Below are 19,543 nucleotides of genomic sequence, written 5' to 3' on the forward strand. Positions count from 1 at the left end.
TGACATGAGTGGGGTGTTAAGTCCCCTTCTATTATTGTATTACTGTCAGTTTCTCCCTTTATGTCTCTTAATATTGGTCAGGTCCTCCTATATTGGGTGTAGAGAGATTTACAGTTGTTCTATCCTCTTGTTGCATTGTTTGCTTTATCATCATGTAATGCCCTTCTTTGTCTCTTGTTTTAAAGACTTTTAAGACTTTAAAGTCTTTGTTTTAAAGACTATTTTGTCTGGGGCACCAGACTAGGTGGCTCAGTTGGTTGAGCATCCCCAACTCTTGATTTCAGCTCAGGTTATGATCTCAAGGTCATAACCTGGTTCCTGAGTAGGGCTCTGTGCTCAGCAGGGAGTCTGCTTAAGGATTCTCTCCCAGTCTCTGCCCCATCCCTTGCTTGTGTGTGCTCAGTCTGTCTCTAAAATAAATATAACTTAAAAAAAATAGTCTATTTTGTCTGATAGAAACATTGTTACCCTGCTCCCCCCCCCCCACTTCCATTTGCATGGAATATTTTTTCTGACTTTGTGACTGAAAGCAAAAAGTGCTCAGTTGGTGTGTCTGGGTCTACAGTGGAGTCCCCTGTAGTCAGCATATACATTTTTTTTTTTCACCGATCTAGTCACCCTGTATCTTTTGATTGGAGCATTTAGTCCATTTACATTTAAAGTAATTATTGATTGGTATGTGCTTCTTGTTATTTTGGCCATTGTTTCCTAATTCTTCTCTGTTCCTTGCTTGTTCTCTTTTCTTGTGGTTTGATATCTTTCCTTAGTGTTTTGTTTGGATTCCTTTTTCTTTAGTTTTGTATATCTGTGATAGGATTTTGTTGTGGCTACATGAGAATCACATGTAATATTTGATATATATAGCCGTCTATATTAAGTTGATGGTTGCTTATGTTTAAGCACATTCTAAAAGCCCTACAATTTTAAATTCTTCCCCATATGTTTTATGTACACAACACTCTATTTTGCATTTTTAAAATTTTGTGTTTCCTTAACTGATTTTTAAAAATATAGATGATTTAACTACTTCTGTTTTTTAAACTTTTATACTGGCTTTATAAGTAATTGATCTAATGCCTTTATTATATATTTGCTTTTACCAATGAAACTTTTCCCTTCATAATTTTCTCCTATTTATGGTGTTTCCTTTTCCACTAAGTCTTTTTAACATTTCTTGTAAGGCTGGTTAGGTGCTGATCAACTTTCTTTCATTTTTAATTTTTCTCTGGAAAACTCTCTCTCCTTCAGTTTTAAATGATGGTCTTGCCAGGTAGAGTATTCTTGATTGTAGGTTTTCCTTTCTACATTTTGAATGTATCACTCCATTCACTTCTGGCTTGCAGTTTCTTCTGAAAAACAAGCTGATAACCTTTTGGGATTTCCCTTGTATAAAACATTTTGCTTTCTTTTTGCTATTATTTAGATTCTTTATTATTAATTTTTGGCATTTTAGTTATTAAATGTCTTGATGTGGACCTCCTTGGGTTCCTCTTGTTTGGGGCTTCCTGGACCTGTATGTCTCTTTTCTTCCCAAGAGTTAGGGAAGTTTTTAGCTATTATTTCTTCAGATAAGGTTTTTTTTTTTTTTTTTTTTTTGAAACTTTCTCTTTCCTCTTTCCTGGACCCCAATAATGCAAATGTTAGTATACTGGATTTGTCCCAGAGGACTCACAACCTATGCACATTTTTAAAAATTCTTTTTTTCTTGGGGCACCTGGGTGGCTCAGTGAGTTAAGCCTCTGCCTTAAGCTCAGGGTCCTGGGATGGAGCCCCACATCAGGCTTTCTGCTCAGCAGGGAGCCTGCTTCTCCCTCTCTCTCTGCCTGCCTCTCTGCCTACTTATGATCACTCTCTCTCTGTCAAATAAATAAAATCTTAAAAAAAATAAAAAATAAAATTTCTTTTTTTCTTAAATAATTGCTGTTCAGGATATTCTAGCACCCTGTCTTCCAGATTGCTGATCTGTTCTTCTGCATCCTCTCCTCTGCTGTTGATTCCTCCTAGTGTCTTTTTCATTTAAGTTATTGTATTACTCAGCTATGATTGATTTTTTAAATACTTTCTATCTCTTTTTTTAACATTCTCCTTGTGTTCATCTGTTCTCCTGAGTTTGGTAAGCATCTTTAGGACCATTACTTTGAACTCTTTATCAGGTGGATTGTTTATCTCCATTTCATTTAATTTTTTTTTCCCTGAGATTTTGTCTCATTCTTCCATTTGAACATATTTGTCTGTGTTCTCATTTTGTCTTATCCTTTGTGTTTGTTTTTGTTTATTAGGTAGGTCATCCATGTCTCCTGGTCTTGAAAGTAGCGGTTTTATATAAAAGGTGTCCTGTAGGGCCCAGCAGCACAGTCTGCCTCAGTTAGTGGAATCACATGTTCTAGGGAGGCTGTTGTTGTGGGCTGCATGTACCTTCTTATTGAGACTTGCTGCTGTGGGTGCACTGTGAGTTAGGGCTGGTCTCTGGCATGGATGACTAATAGGCCTGGCTGTAGTTGTATCAATGTGCTGGTTGGCTGGCTGCTTACCCCCACTGGGGTAGGAACCACTTTGGAGAGGTTCCAATCCAAGCCAAAGCTGCCTGCTGGTTGTGGTGGGGAGAGAGCCACTTTGGAGGGATTGCCTGTAGTAGCGGCAGTCTGGGGAATGCTGGGTCAGGGCAAACAGTGCTAACAAGGTAGAAAGCATCAGAACTGGCTTCTGCAAGCATTCGGCCAGCTAGGCTGAAGGACGGCAAGACAAATGGCACCGACCAGCATTCTTGTTCCTGGAAAAAATTCCTACAGATCCCTAACCCTCTGGCACATTACCTAAAACTAATCAATATACCTTTGCATACAGTGTTTTTCGAACTCCTGCTGCTGTGCAGTGTCTCAAATTGTGTGCTGGACCTTTAACAATGGAGTCTCAGTTTCTTAGAGCTCTCAGGTTCTCCCAGAGTTAAGGCCTGCTGATTTTCAAAGCCACGTGTTAGGGGGGCCCATTCTCACCATTCAGGTACCCAGGGCTAGGCATACCCATGGCAGGACTCCATCCTTTCAATCCATGGGGAGAATTTCTGCACCGTGATTTTTCCTTCTTATGTGAGGGTTGCTGTGCATGAGGTCTGTTTCCCCACTGCATCTCTGACCCTCTTACCTTTCTCAATGTGAGTTTCTAGTTTGAGACTATTATATATAAAGTTGCAAAGGACACTTGCCAATTTTTTTTTTTTTTTTTTTTTGTGAGAGCATATGTTTTATTTCTCTTGGAACTGCTAGGTTGTATGGTCAAATGTATTTATGTCTTTTAAAGAGCTTACTTTTCCAAGATAACTCAACATTTTTGCACTGCCGTAAGTACCACATTAGAGTTCCAGTTGCTCCACATGCCTGTCAACCTTTCATATTGTCAGTTTTTAATTTTTGTCATTCTCATGGATGCATAGTATTATCTCATTGTGGTATTAACTTGCATTTTGCTAACAAGTAATAAAGTATGACACTTTTCCATTGTTTTTTGGTATCTACTTTAACAAAGCCTCTGATCAATTATTTTCCCTTTAAAAACTGACTTGTTTATTTAAAATTAATTAATTTATTTTTTATTTATTTTCAGCATAACAGTATTCATTATTTTTGCACCACACTCAGTGCTCCATGCAATCTGTGCCCTCTATAATACCCACCACCTGGTTCCCCCAACCTCCCACCCACCCCCTGCCCCTTCAAACCCCTCAGATTGTTTTTCAGAGTCCATAGTCTCTCATGGTTCACCTCCTCTTCCAATTTCCCCCAACTCCCTTCCCTCTCTAACTCCCCATGTCCTCCATGCTATTTGTTATGCTCCACAAATAAGTGAAACCATATGATAATTGACTTGTTTTCTTAATATTAAGTTATAAAAATTCATTTTATATATACATATTAACATATAAGTATTATTTGTTTTGGGTGTACAGGTCTCTGATTCATCAGTCTTACCCAATTCACAGCATTCAGTATACCACATACCCTCCTCAGTGTCCATCACCCAGCTCTCTATCTCCCCCAACACCCAGCAACCCTCAGTTTTTTTCCTGAGATTAAGGGTCTCTTACGGTTTGTCTCCCTCTCTGGTTTGTCTTGTTTCATTTTTCCCTCTCTTCCCCTATGATCCTCTTCCTTGTTTCTCAAGTTCTGCATATCAGTGAGATCCTATGATAATTTTCTTTCTCTGATTGACTTATTTTGCTTAGCATAACACCTTCTAGTCCCAACCACATTGTTGCAAACAGCAAGATTTCAATTTTTTGATGGCTGCATCCTATTCCATTGAATATATATAACACATCTTCTTTATCTGTTCATCTGCCAATGGACATCTAGGCTCTTTCTATAAGTTTGGCTATTATGGACGTTTCTGCTATAAATATTGGGGTGCACATGCCCCATTTGTATCTTTGGGGTAAATAACCAGTAGTGCAATTGCTGGGTTGTAGGGTAGCTCTATTTTCAACTTATTGAGGAACCTCCATACTGTTTTCAAGAGTGGCCGTACCAACTTGCATTCCCACCAACAGTGTAGGTGTGTTCCTCTTTCTCCACATCTGCGCCAACATCTGTTCTTTTCCGACTGGTTAATTTTAGCCATTCTGACTGGTGTGAGGTGGTATCTCATTGAAGTTTTGATTTGTATTTCCCTGATGCCAAGTGATGTGGAGCACTTTTTCATGTGTCTATTGGCCATTTGGATGTCTTCCTTGCAGAAATGTCTGTTCATGTTGTCTGCCCATTTCTTGATTGGATTATTTATTTTTGGGGTGTTGAGTTTGATGAATTCTTTATAGATTTGGACACTAACCCTTTATCTGCTATGTCATTTGCAAATATCTTATCCCATTCTGTCAGCTGTCTGTTGGTTTTCTTGACTGTTTCCTTTGCTGTGCAAAAACTTTTGATCTTGATGAAGTTACAATAGTTCATTTTTGCCCTTGCTCCCCTTGCCTTTGGTGATGTGCCTAGGAAGAAGTTGCTATGGCTGAGGTAAAAGAGGTTACTACTTATGTTCTCATTATATATTTTGGATATTTTATCTGTCTTGTAACTATTTTCTTTCTTCATAGCTTGCCTTTTCATGCTCTTACTGGGATGTCTTAAAGAGCAAAAGCTTTTTTCAAATGAGTCTCATTTATTATTTTCTCTTATCATAATTATACTTGAACTTAAAAAATATTTTTTAAGATTGTGTCCTATGATATCTTTCAAATTTGAGGTCACAGACATTTTCTCCTTTCCTTTAGAAGCTGTATAATTTTAGCTCTAACAGTTAGGTCTCTGATCCATTCTGAATTCATTTTTATATGGTGTGAGGAAAGAATAAGAAAGTCATACTTTTCTACATGGATATCTAATATCTCCAGCATCATTTGTTTGAAGGCTTTAATTTTGAAGAAGTTTGTCACCTGTATTAGTTTGCTAGGGCTGCCATAATAAATTACCACTAAACAGGTGACTAAAAACAACAGAAAATTATTCTCTCATGATTCCAAAGGCTGAAAGTCCAAAATCAATGTGCTGGCAAGGCCATGCTCTCTCTGAAGGCTCTAGGAAAGAATCCTTCCTTACTACTTCCCAGCTTCGGGTAACTCCCAGCATTCCTTGGCATTCCTTGGCTCATAGCTACATCATTCCACCTACCTTCATAGTCACATGGCATTCTCCCCGTGTGTCTTTGTGTCCAAATTTCCCTCATCAGAGAAGAATTGGATTTTGGGTCCACTGTAATCCACTATGGCCTAATTACTTCTGCAAATATCTTATTTCCAAATAAGGTTACATTCTAAGGTATTGAGTGGATCTAGATTTGGGGGGGAACACTATTCAACCCATTAGAGCATCCTCATAAAAATATGACAATATATGAAGATCGATTTCTGGATACTTTTTTCTGTTCCATTGATCTGTTATCTCTATCTTTCAGCCAGTACCACTCTGTGTTGATAACTGAAGCTCTCCAGTGGGTTTTAAATTATTCAGGTTTCATGGTCCTTCAAATTAATTTTGGCCTGGGTGGCTCAGTCAGTTGAGCATCTGACTCTTGATTTTGGCTCAGGTCATGATCTCAGGGTCAGGGGATGGAAACCCATGCTGGGCTCTGTGCTCAGTGTATGGAATCTACTTGTTCCTCTCTCTCTCTGCTCCCCTCCTCACTTTCTCAGTCTCAAATAAGTAAGTAAGTAAATAAATAAAATCTTCAAAAAATAATAATTCTGGCTATTGTAAGTCCCTTACCATTCCATGTAAATTATTGAAATAGCTTATCAGTTGCTTCAAAACCTTATTGCTGGGGTTTGGGTTGGGATTGCTTTGAATTGATTGCTCATTTTGATTTCTTTTTTTTTTTTTTTTTTTAAGATTTATTTATTTGACAGAGAGAGACATAGCTAGAGAGGGAATACAAGCAGGGAGAGTGAGAGAGGGAGAAGCAGGCTTCCCACCGAGCAGGGAGCCCGATATGGGGCTCGATCCCAGGACACTGGGATCATGACCTGAGCCGAAGGCAGAGGCTTAACCCACTGAGCCACCCAGGCACCCCACTCATTTTGATTTCTTAATAATATTGAGTCTTCTAATGCATGTCCGTCTTCCTTTCAATAATGTTTTATAGTGAACAGCTTTTGCATGTTTTGTTAAAGTTATTCTTAAAGTATTTCATATTTTTGGTGTTATTGTAAATATTTTAAGTTTCACTCTCTAGTTGTTCACTGCTAGTATTGAGAAAAACTATTGATTTTTGTATATTGGCTTTGCTAAACAACCTTATGAACTGTAGTAACCCTTTTTGTTGTTACTGATTTCTACATGGATAGATACATGGATAATGATGTAATCTAAAAATAGTTTTACTTATTCGTTTTTAAATCTGCATATCACTAATTTCCTATTTATTACCTACTTGCCCTGGCTAGGACCTGCAGTAAATGTTGTATAGAAATGATGAGATTGGTCCTCTTTGCCTTGTCCTATCTTAGGGGGAGCACATTCAGTGTTTCAGCATCAAATATGATATTACCTATGTATTTCAGGGAAGGTTATTTCCAGGAAGTTCCCTCCTATTTTAAGTTTACTGAGAGTTTTAATTTTGATTGGGTTTTGTCGAATGTTTTTTCTGCATCTGACCAAATATTGCCCCCCGGGATTCTGATCATATGATGAATTACATTGATCCTCAAATATTAAGCCAATCTTATATTCCAGTAAAGTCCTACTTGATAGAAATGTATTGTTTAAAATATTTTACATTCTATTTGCTGAAATTTTGTTAATTTTTGTGTTTACGTTCATGATAGATATTGGCCTGTAGTGTTTTCATAAACTTTGGCTGGTTTTGGTGTAATATTGTCCTCAAAAAATGAATGTTCCTTCTTCTGTCAGCTCTAGGATTTTGTTTTGTTTTGTTTTAAGAATTCTCATTATTTTTTACTTCAGTAGAATTCACAGCAAAGGCATCTGGACATAGAGTTTTCTTTGTGAGGTTTTTAACTATAAATTCAGTTCCTTTCAGTCTAGTTCAATGATCTGTTTTTGTGTGACCTTCAGTGGCTTGTGTCATTTCATCTAACTTGCTGAATTTATTTGCAATAAGTTTTTCATAAGATTCCCTTCCTTTTTACATGTCTTTAAAATCTGCCATGATGACTCATTTCTCATCTTGGTATTTTGTATCTTTTTTCCTGATTGGTTTGGCTAAAGGTTCAATTTCATTGAACTTTTGAGAAAATTAGCTTTGAGTTTCATCGGTTTTCCTATTCTTTTACTGTTTTGCATTAATTACTGCTTTCTTATTTCTTCCTCTGCTTGCTTTGTATTTAATTTGCTCTTTCCTTTCTGAATTCTTAGGTGGAAGACTAGAATGTTGACTTGAGATTGTGCTTCTCTAATAACTTAATGCTATATAATTTCTCTAAGCCTCTCCTTGAGCTATGACCCACAAATTTTGAAAAATTTTTAAATTTTTGCTTTTAAGATTTTATTTATTTATTTATTTGAGAGCAAGAGTATGGGGGAGAGGAAAGGAAGAGGGAGAAGTAGACTCCCTGTTGAGCAGGGAGCCTGATGTGGGGCTCGTCCCCAGGACCTCGAGATTATGACCCAAGCCAAAGGCAGATGCTAACCGATTGAGCCACCCAGGCACCCCTAAATTTCTTATTCAGAGTATTTGCTAATTTTGTTTATGGTTTATTCCTTAACCTATGGATTATTTAGAATTCTGCTATTTCCAAATAGTTGTAGATTTTCCCAGTATCTTTAATTTCTTTCTAGTTTGGTGGACAGAGAATGTACTTTGTATGATTTCAGTTATCTCACAATATTGATACTAGTTTTATGACCTGGAATATGGTCTGTTGTAGTGGAAGTTTTGTGTTCAGCTGTAAAGATGTGTGCTGCTGTGGTTGGGTGGTGGGTAGCAGTGGAGTTCTCTAATACATAATGGCCAGTTAGGCTGATGGTGTTGGTCTGGTCTTCTGTATAGTACTGATTTCGGGTTATTTGTTCTATCCATTACTCAGAGAGGAGTGATGAAATCACTAATGACAGTTGTAGATTTGTTTGTTTCTCCCTCAATTTCTAGCAGTTTCTCCTTCATGTACTTTGAAGCTCTATTATTAGGAACATACCCATTTAGGATGGTATGTTTCCTTAACAAATTGATTATGATTATGGAGTGTTTCTTGTGGTGAAATCTACTTTATGTGATGTAAATATGGCCTCTATAGTTTTCCTTACTTTTTACATGATAATGTAAAGTGGGGTTTCTCTAATCAGAGTTGGATCCCATTTTCTCTATGAAATCTAATCATTCCTGACTTGTAATTGGCACGTCTATTTACATTTGCTGTAGTAAGTGATGTGGCTGGCACTGAGTTTACCTGCTCACTATTTGTGTTCTACTCCTCCCATCTCCTTTTTTACTTTCCCCCTCTTTTCCTGCTGTGTTTTGGATGGAGCGCTTCCTAATCCCATTTCCCCACAATTGACTGACTAGTTACAAAATTTAATTTGATTTTTTTTTTTTAATTGATTACTCTGGGATGGCAGTTCTCAAGAGCATTCCAGGGTCCATGAGATCCTTTTAGGGAGTTTTTGAGGACAGAAGTATTCGACAGGGGGAGTTTTTGGGAGTGGTTTAATAAAAGCTGTGAGCTTTCAGCTGAGTTTGAAAGACAAATAGGCAGACAAGAGTAGAGAGAGAAGATTAGGCGGAAATGAACAGAGCCTCAGTGACCTGTGGACAAGCCTGGTTGGAATCACAGAAGGAATAAGGTAGGTCAGGGTAAAGGATATTTGAAAAAAATGATGGTTGAGACTTTTCCAAATTTGATGGAAACTACACACACCCAGATCCTAGAAACTCCATGAGCTTTGTCCAGATTGAAATGACCTCCTCTCCATTGTTACCCCATCACATCCCATGTTCTTATCCTAGAACATGTAACATTTTGAAAGCACTTGCCTATCTAACTCCCCAGGAGGGAATAATGTTTGGCACATGTGAAATACTTGGTAAAACAAGAATTCTCAAATGCTGAGTGTATCACAAATATTGCTTATTTTCTTATTTCAGAGAGGCAAGATATAATTGAGTTGACTGACACTTCTTGTTCAAAATATGACAACATATGGTAATTCAACTGATTGAGTTCCTAAAAATTATTTAGGCAATAACTGTACATTGGGACCTCATGTTTAGCATGAAAAAGGAAAAAATTTAAAATCAAACGCTCAAATGGAAGTATATACCAGAGCATGCTTGCATTAAAAAATTATACTGTTCTACCATTAATACTTCATTTAAAAAAAGAAAACAAAACAAACCACCTTTCCTTTGAAGTTGTGTTTTAAAGCGAGTTACCTGGCTTGCAAATTGACTGCTAGGATCAGCTGAAATCAACACACCATCTTGGTCCTTTTGAAATCCATCATGAGACCAATATGCCAGGTCAAAAATAAATGTCTTCCTATGTTCTGGGTTCTTAGGGTCTTGTATGGTTGTGGTGGTCCCGGAATGCATGGAAATCACACATTTGCTCCCAGAGTTCTTCTCTCTCTATAGTCAAATTACAAATTCAGAGTTCATCATTGTAGTTTTTGTCATCCAAGTTGTTTGGCAAGTCTTGATACATACCTCCTAAGGAATTAAGACGGGCACTTACCAGTTATTCATCATCATCTCTAGTGATGTTAATTTTCTGAGACCAGCCTAACACCCAGCTATGCTAACAGCAATGACTACGGCAACAGAGAGCTTCCCTGTTTCATGAAAAAGGAAAAACAACCATTTCAGGACCCTGGAAACAGTCCTCAGGGCAGATGGCCAATGACAAAACATCTGTTCAAGGAAGTGTAGCATAGTTATGAAGAAAGGGGAGTCTGGTATCTGAAGCCAGCCCATTCCCTTCCTCTCTCCCGCCAGCTCAGCCAGGCAGAGACTCCCCCAGACTGCTGGAGCCCCCACCGCAAGGCTGCCTCTCTCCCCAGATTGCAGGTGGAGGGCTTTCTTCTTGGCAGGAGCAGGATCTCAGCATTTCACATCCTACCCCCATCTGCATGCTGCCGAGGCTAAGTCCTGGGAGAGTCTTGGTGAGAGGTGGGATTCCTTCTTGTTTTTTGTTTTTTTTTTTTTTTAAAGATTTTATTTATTTATTTGACAGAGAGAAATCACAAGTAGATGGAGAGGCAGGCAGAGAGAGAGAGAGAGAGGGAAGCAGGCTCCCCGCTGAGCAGAGAGCCCGGTGCAGGACTCGATCCCAGGACCCTGAGATCATGACCTGAGCCGAAGGCAGAGGCTTAACCCACTGAGCCACGCAGGTGCCCAGGGACTCCTTCTTGTAGCCGGTGTGCTACCGAGGCTCTACTTTGGATCAGCCTGCTGAGAACACTAGGGCATTGGCCATCCTTGCCCAGTCCCCGAGGTGGTGGGTCCACGCCAGGACAGAGAAGCTGAGAGGATCTCGAGCAGCTGTTCCACAGTCAACAAGTGCTGGGCTTCTAAAACGGCAACTTGCCATTGTCCCCACCGCCAAGTCTGGAGCCAAGGTGTAGACATCCTGCCCAGGGGGATAGCAGCTCATGTCCTCTCAAAGTCACGGACTTCATTTGCCCTCTTAGAGAAGCTGGATCCTAAGGGCACACTCAAGAACGGAAGTCATGATGGAAGGGAATTGGGAGAGGTCTGTTTTGATAAGGACTAAATTATAGGCCCTCTAGTTTGCAGAAGTTGCGGGGGCAAGGAGGGGATGGGGGTGGCTGGGAAACACCGTAGCTGGATGGACCCCCCTGGAGTCCTGAAAAATATGTCAGTGTTCTCAGAGACTGTTCCTTTTAAAGGAACCTGAATTTGATTGCATTAGTTAGCAGAGTAATTTATGCCTCCAGGAATTGCTGACAACAAAGCAGTCAGCCGCAATCCGTGGAGTCGAACAATTTGATGTCAAGAGAGGAATGAGCCCAACCCAAACCAGTGTCACCCAGGGTGTCCAGGGCATACCTAAAGCTGTGCCCTCCTGAGGTGAGGGATGGACTGTGCTACAATAGTCCAACCAGTCACCCAACAAATAAGCCACAGTAACAAGCTACATACGGGGGGTGGGAGAATCAGTTCCCAGATTTGCTACACCATATTATCTCGTGTCAGGTTTCCATTAAAAAATGATAAGGTATGCAAAGAAACAGGAGAGTAAGACCCATATATTGGGAAAACGGCAGGCAACAGAAATTATCTATCAGTGACCAGATGCCAGACTGTGAGCATTATAAGCACATGGAACCAAAGGAAACCATGTTTAAAGAAAATCCTAAGGAACTCTCCAAAAAAAACTATTAGAACGAATAAATTAGTTCAGTAAGGTTGTAAAATACAAGATCAATACATAAAAATCAATTCTATACACTTGAAAGGAAGAATTTAAGAATGAAATGGAAAAATTTCATTTCTAGTAGTGTCAAAAGGAACAAAATACTTGGGAATACTTAACAAAAGAAATACAAAACATATCTTCTGAAAACATTGTTGAGTGAAACTAAAGATGATCTAAAAATTGGAAAGACCCCATGTTCATAGATGAGAAGACTTAGCATTGTTAAGATGGTAACTCATCAAGCTGACATACAAATTCAGTGAAATCTCTATCAGAATCCTACCTGATTCTCTGTAGAAATTGACAAGCTGATAGTAAAATTTCCATGGAACTGGAAGGCATCCAGAAGAGCCAAAACCATCTTGAAATAGAACAAAGTAAGATTCACAATTCCCAATCTCACAACTTAGTACAAACCAAACAGTGACCAAGGCAGCATGATACGGGCACAGCGATAGACATACAGAATCATCCCAGGCCTCCATGGTCAACTGATTGTCAACAAGACTGCCAAAAATGGGGAAAGAATAGCTTTTGCAAGAAGTGGTCCTGGAAAAACTTGAGAGCTACATGCAAAAGCAATGAACTTGGACCCTTGCCTCATACCTTATGCAAAAATTAACACCAAATGGACCAACGAGGGACCCTTGGGTGGCTCAGTCAATTAAGCATCTGCCTTCAGCTCAGGTCATGATCCCGGAATCCTGGGATTGAGCCTGCACTGGGCTCCCTGATTAGTGCGGAGTCTGCTTCTCCCTCTGCCTCTGCCACTCCCCCTGCTTGGGTGCTTCTATCTCAAAAAAATAAATAAAATTTTTTTAAAAAAATGGAACAAAGTCCTAAATGTAAGAGATTTCAGTACAGAAGAAAACATTGGAGTAAATAGTCATGATCTTGGATTGGACAGAGTCTAATGACACCGAAAGCATGAATTCCAAAAGCAAAAAAAAAGTAAGACTTCATCAAAATTAGAAATGATTGTGCTTCAAAGGACACCATCAAGAAAGTGAAAAGACAGCCCTCAGAATGAGAGAAAATTTGCAAATCATATTATCTGATAAGGAATTGTATCCAGAAGAACAGCTCCATGTAAAAAGATAATCCAATTTAAAAATGAGTAAGAGATCTGAAGAGACATTTGAGGAGGATACACTCATGGACAACAATATGAAAAGATACTTGACATCCTTAGTCATCAGGAAACTGCAATTCAAAACAAGGTACCATGTCACACCCAGAAAGGCTAGGATAGTCACATAGCTAGATTGGATTGGAGAAAGTAGAACCCTTGTGCACTGGCTGTGGGGAGCACAAGACAGTACAGCTGGCTTTGGAAAAGTCAGTTCCTCCAGTGATGAAACTAGTTACTGTATGACTCAGCAATTCCATGCCTGGGTGTAAACCCAAGAATAAAAACATGTGCCCACACAAAAGCTTACACACGAGTGTCTATAGCAGCATTATTTCTTGCAGAAACCAAAGTAAGGCTGTGGAGAAAGCCAACACGACTCAATTTCTTGCAGAAACCAAAGTAAGGCTGTGGAGAAAGCCAACACGACTCAAATATCCACTGAAGAGTGGATTAAACAAAATGTGTACATCCATAGAATGGGACAGTATCCACCCACAAAGAAATGGAATTTTGGTGTGTGCTACGTGGATGGACCCTGAAGACCTTATGCCAAGTCGAAGAAGCCAGTCACAAAAGACTGATCGCATTCACATGACCTGGGCAGAACAGGGAATAGACGGACTAATGCTGCTGAGAACCAGAGGGACAAGGATGATGAAGCTAAGTGACTGATTCTTGAGGTCATAAATATTTTAGTTCTGAAACTGCTGGTAGCAGCACCAATCTGTGAATATACTAGAAATCACAGAATTGTACACTTGAAGTGAGCGAACCCTATAGTAGGTGAACTGTCTTATATAAAAGATTGTAAAGGGGCACCTAGGTGGCTCAGCCAGTTGGGTGTCTGACTCTTGGTTTTGGCTCTGGTCATGATCTTGGTGTTACAGGATTGATCTTGGTGCGTGAGACTGAGCTTAGCGCTCAGTGCAGTCTGCTTGACTCTCTCTGCACACCCCCCAGCCCCCCAATATCGTCTTGGTCTCTCTCAAATAAGAAAAAATTATAGAGGCTAATATCAAGACTACTTGTCAGGCACTGTGTTGATTAACAATTATTTCATCTAATTTTGTGATAGTAAGCCTCGTAAGTTAACAACATCTCCATTTTGTATGGAAGGAAACCAAGGCTCAGAGAGCTTAAAACCTTCAAGGTCACATAGTGGGTGAGTGAGAAAGTCAAGCTCATCTGACTTCAAGGGCTCCTAAGAAAATGCTGTATCTTCAAACACAGTCAGTCTCACCAAGCTGGTGCTCCGACCCCACCATGAGCATAAAGACTGGAAGTCAGAGAGTCGGGGTTCCCCCTCCCAAGGGGCACCAGTTGCCCAGAACCATCCACCCTTGTCACCTCTTGAGTTGGCCCACTTTCCTCCGTGCTACTGTTCCAGTATAAGCTAGCCCAAACTGGTGGTGGAATATGATCAAATGCCATCTGTTTGATGAGGGGTCCTAAAAGCCATGGAACTAAGGTGCCTACTTTCTACATCCTGTTCAAAACTTGTAGTTACTCTAACAGTATTAAAGGCCAGTGAAAAATACCCCTGGACTACCTTTAGCCTTATGACAGGTTAGGTTATAAAATGACTATTTCCTCCTTCTTCTTGGCTAAGACATTAAACTGCATACAAAATCCTTTATTTTTATCAGTCGGGGGCCTGAAAAGCCATGCCTCTGTAGAAGCCCCCATGAGCCCCTGCACTTGAAGTTGTCCAGTTGGGCGTAGAAAGCTATCCTGTGACAAGTCACCTGGTAGCTGTGATACAGATGAATGCTAGGGAGTAGAAATCACAGACACTGACGGAAAACGTGCAAAGCAATCTTGAATACTAATGGACCAGTGAGGAGAGCATCAGGTTGAACAAGGTCCAAATGGGAAGGAAGACCTCACGTATGGTCTCCATGACGCTCCCTGTATGCCATTCGGGACCGACACAGCCCTTGCTCATCATTCCATCTGGAATATCCTTGTCCGAATCTCACTTGGCCCCTGGGTCATGTGAAATGCCTCCATCTCCAGAATCTTCATGACCGAGCCAGGCAGAATGAACTAGACCTGATCCATCTCTGGGAGCTGTTTGCCTCACCACTGTGGTACGTTCCGTCACCAATTACTTACGTAACGAGACTGCAAACTGCTATGCACCGTTTCTCCAGGACTGCGTTTGATCCACAGCAGTCAGTTATCGGAAAACTTGTAACTAATGCCTTGGTAATGAGAGGTTTCTACGGGGTCCCAGGACAAGTATCCCTTCTCTTTTACCCTACATTGCAGTGGCAACACAGCTGAAGGAGCAGTTGGGAGGAAAAGGACATTTGTTAAAAAGAGCATGCATCTGTATTCACCAACTCACACTGGTTTGAAAAAACTAACTTGCAGTACGTTTCTCTCATCAATTATTTTTTTATTGAGCTACTTGTGCAAAGGAATGAGGTTACGTGTTCACTAATTATGTTGCGATCGTTAAATTACTCGTTTAACAAGTTCATTTAAAGAAGTTTAATGTTCCATCAATGACAAGCAGCTTGAATACACGTTTGATAACGATCATTAGAACAAGGAATAAAATGCAAGATCTAGTCAGAGTCTCAACCAGGCGGCATCGCATTCATCACTAACCTGACTGAAAGGCCGCACGCGCACAGCCACCCGCACACCATCCGTACTCGGCAGAGGGGTCGTCATTTTCCCAGCTCTGGTGGTTTTGATTTGGTAGAAAAATAAGGTGGAAAGCACAGTGCTTCTGCTTCATACTAACACATTACAAGCTTAGCCAACACAAGCAGTTTGTTTCTAGACAATCAATTATTAATGGTCCATTCGTTACACACTATCCGATGACCTGTTATAAATTATTTTACAGCACTAACTTCGGGATGAGTTTCCCAGGCTACATCAAGCGTCCCCACTGAATTGCACAGTCGTACTGCACACAAGTGTCTTGTTTCTTTTCCCTTCCCACCTCACACTCGATCCCCGTCCTCAACAGTCTGTGCCTGAGGTCCTACGAAAATGCGTCAGTTTTCAAACCTGAATATTAAGGGATTTCTGTGATTTTTTTTTTTTTATAGCAAGCTCCTTCACAGCAAGAATATAATAAAATTTGTTCAGACTTATTGTAGCGAGACTAGGCACACACGAGGTGCACCGAGCAACCATGAGACAGATTTGTTCGACATTTCCCTTCCTCTCAAACCTTTCCAAGAGGCTAGTGAGCAGTGAACCGGTCACTCTAATCTGGATAATAGTCTCTGAAAAATGAAGAGACCATAAAGGTAAAGAGCCTTTAAGCTTGCTGAACAAGAAATGACAACATTGTATTTAACCAATGCATTGCTTGGAAAAGGACTCATTTGAGGTAGAATATACAAAATTTGTTCAACTACAAAATGCGGCAAAATTACATGCCCATAATTCAATTTCAACATAGTAACAGGCAAAAATAGATATATGTACATTTTATGATTAGAAATCTCAACCATAGGAGCAAAGTGCATAAATTATAAAATAGCAACTTTTAAAAAAAATCAGTTCTTCAATCATCTTCATTTTAAGGCTGGTCTAATACCTTGAACTGTAGCAAAAGAAAATGGGACCAATGCCTACTCGCATTATAAAATCATTATTAAAACAGAAATCCCCTCTCAAAAATCTAACAGACACAAACTACCATGAAGTATACACTTTATTTAACATTCCAGTAATAAGCCATATTTACATATTATATAAATGTATGAAGTCTTAATATAAAATAGAAAAACTGCCTAGACTAAAAGAATCACACTCCTTAATGGAGTTATTATACTTATTGAAGACCTTCTGTTTACAAAAATTTACAGTAATTTATACAAATTATTTTCTCCCAAATTAGATGATTTTTAATAATCCACACAATTAGGATGATTTTACAAATTGGTGTTCATTAAAAACTTGAAAAAAAATTATAGCATTTTTCTGCGTAAAACTTGCTTTGGAAAGGAAGACAGCTTCTTCCTGCCCCTTCCCGGAGCTCTTCCCGCCACTGCTGTCGCTTTTCGAGGCTTGATCTGGACTCCGTCCACTGGGCTTGCCAAAGGAGAAATCAGCCGGATTTTCACAGGAGGAGGTGACCAATTATCTTCTTCTTTGCTTCTGAAAACAAAACATAATTCAGGTAAGAATAAACACATTATAATATAAACTAGAATCCATTTCCCAATTACACTGAGGAAAAAGCCTCTATGAGCAGTACCCTTTCCTGGTGCTTTATCTTGAGAAGTGAAGAGAAGCATCCGGTCACAAATGGCAGCTGGAGGCTGTATAAAGTCTTCCCATGTCAGTGGGCTGAGAGCCCAGCAGGCCCGTCAGGTGCGTGAGAATCAGCTCTCACATGCCAGCAACTGGCAAGTTCGTGCACATTTTTGTCATAGGAACGTTTCCCACAAATATACACGAAGCCAAAATGACATGTCAACGGTGTTACGAGTTTTGGTCTCATATGGCCTCCAAGGTCTCATGAAGTCCGTTTTTAAAGGGTGGTCGAGTGGATTTACTTGGTACTTTTATGAAATTCAATCATGCTTAAGTGTCAATATACCAAGAGAAATTTCAATTTCTCCACAAATGGAAGTTTTATTGTTACTAGTAGAATAAGTGCAAGAATTTTAAGTTACAATTATTTTTATTAGTAATTATCTACATTTACCAAGGAAAGGTTGAAACCTCGAACTGCCTTCCCCCACCCACTGCCAAAACCAAATCCCAACAGGCACGGAACTGCCCTCTCGAACCTTCTTTAAAAAGGATGGATGGGCTTTCACTGCTATGTAGGGAGACCCAGCCATCACCACGAGCCAGTGTGCACAAATGCCCCTGAGAATGACCGCTCCCTGAAGAGTTTCATTTCTCTAACTTATGACTCTGGATAAAAATTACAGCATCTAAAAGGTCATACCTGCTTGTTTGTCTTGTCTTTGATGTCCTGGTTGTTTTCACTTTTGGCCTTCCCACGGTTTCTGACGGAGCATTATCTTTCTACGTGTTAAAAATTTAAGAAGATAAATCGCAAGTAAATACTTAAAATCCGCGTTGGATTAGTTCTATCCTGAGTCAAGGAATATGGCCAAACAGGGCTGGTGAATTCAGACGCCACAAGTCCCAAATGCACCCCTTTTATCTTTAGTAGAACTCTGGTCATCTAGGGCCATCCAGGGCCCTATCCCCACACATCCGGTTCCTCTCCAAGGCCCGCGTGTTTCACGGGGAACACGTCCTTGTCTGTGCCCTCCTGTCCCCACTGCCTCCGTCCACATCCAGGCTCTCGTCATCTCGTAAGGGAACAGGCCACCAGAGACTAGTTTTCCTCCCTAGAATTCACGGCCTCCTCCTTCAATGTGCTCTTCACCCGATTGTAAGCAGCGCCCCACCCCCGCGTACTGCCAGGCCTGTGCCTCTGCGATCCAGTTTTCTCTTCTAGTGGTGCCTTTTGCCTTCCGTCGATAGGGTTTTTTAAGCATAAATAATCCCCACCACACCGGGAAACAATTACGTGCTTCAGCCTCCCCAATTAAACTGAGCTCCTGCAAGACCAGGAATCTGCCCAAGTGATTTCTGTGCAAGTCTTTGTCCTTCAACAGTAACCGGCTCATAGTAGATAGTTCAAGAAATGTTTAAGATTAATGTTAAAATCTGGGTCTGTCTCCCACTCAGCCCTAGAGCTATTTTGATTTTTAGGGTTATGTGCAGTCAGGTGGTACAGTCACCTCTGAAACACGCTCTCTCCAAGTGTGGGGTGTGCGTGATACCCCGGGAGTTCAGGGACCTCAGACCTCTAATCTAGATAAATACATCCGGATCCTTCTGAGGCGACACTGAAAGCTAGAAGCCTTTCCCCTAATGGGTAATCTAAACCGCAGCTGCCAGGAACACACCATCGGTGACATACTGTACCCTCAGGGCAGCCCACAGAAGTGCAGACAAGGATCTGGGGCTTTTGGTCTAAAAATCTGTGCTTTCACCAGAGGTTTATTTAGGAAACATGGCCAATACGGAGTACAGAGCATGTTTAAATAAGCATATGAATAAACTGCACTTCTTACCAGTTCATCTCCCGCTCTGGATGTGTTAGATGTGGTTTTCTGCCTGGTCCTTAATGCAGGAGGCGAGAAGACAAACCGAGAAGATAAATCTGAAACTAATTCTTGCAGCTGTGCCGGAGCCTCTATTTTCTTCCCTAAAGCAAGGCAGGGAGAAAAGAACACACAATGTATCCACGCCCATCTATATCCATCTCAGTTAATGATGGTTTTTTTAAAGCCTGGAACAAACAACACACGGTAGGAAGACACGAGCATCTGAACACAGCGGCCGCACCAGGAGGACAAGAACAATGGGGCAAACCCAACATTCAGGAACATCTAATGCCTCAAACTAAATGCTACAGTAGAAAAATAAAACCTATAATACTCAGAACTGTATCAGTCAACTAGTTCAAATCTTTTTTTTTTTTTTTTAAAGATTTTATTATTTGCCAGGGAGAGCACAGGCAGGCAGAG

The 19,543-nt window shown here is 40.3% G+C and overlaps 2 protein-coding genes across 8 annotated transcripts in view; both read right to left on the reverse strand.

Moving 5' to 3' along the window:
• Positions 1-15,695, reverse strand: part of LOC132025394 (kinesin-like protein KIF28P) — a 60,248-nt gene extending 44,553 nt beyond the window's left edge. The window contains exons 1-2 of the mRNA XM_059412580.1: positions 15,630-15,695; positions 9,877-10,071 (exon numbers count right to left, since the gene is read on the reverse strand). Coding sequence (XP_059268563.1) covers positions 9,877-10,071; positions 15,630-15,695 — 261 coding nt within the window. The remainder of the gene's footprint in view (positions 1-9,876; positions 10,072-15,629) is intronic.
• Positions 15,696-16,677: 982 nt separating this feature from the next.
• Positions 16,678-19,543, reverse strand: part of AHCTF1 (AT-hook containing transcription factor 1) — an 82,310-nt gene continuing 79,444 nt past the window's right edge. For all 7 annotated transcript variants that reach the window (XM_059412575.1, XM_059412574.1, XM_059412573.1 and 4 more), the window contains 3 exons: positions 19,088-19,221; positions 17,944-18,023; positions 16,678-17,141 (listed from right to left, as the gene is read on the reverse strand). In XM_059412575.1, coding sequence (XP_059268558.1) covers positions 16,952-17,141; positions 17,944-18,023; positions 19,088-19,221 — 404 coding nt within the window. In that variant the 3' untranslated portion in view covers positions 16,678-16,951. The remainder of the gene's footprint in view (positions 17,142-17,943; positions 18,024-19,087; positions 19,222-19,543) is intronic.

The sequence above is a fragment of the Mustela nigripes genome, chromosome 10 (genome assembly GCF_022355385.1).
Source record: "Mustela nigripes isolate SB6536 chromosome 10, MUSNIG.SB6536, whole genome shotgun sequence".
Taxonomy (NCBI): Eukaryota; Metazoa; Chordata; class Mammalia; order Carnivora; family Mustelidae; genus Mustela; species Mustela nigripes.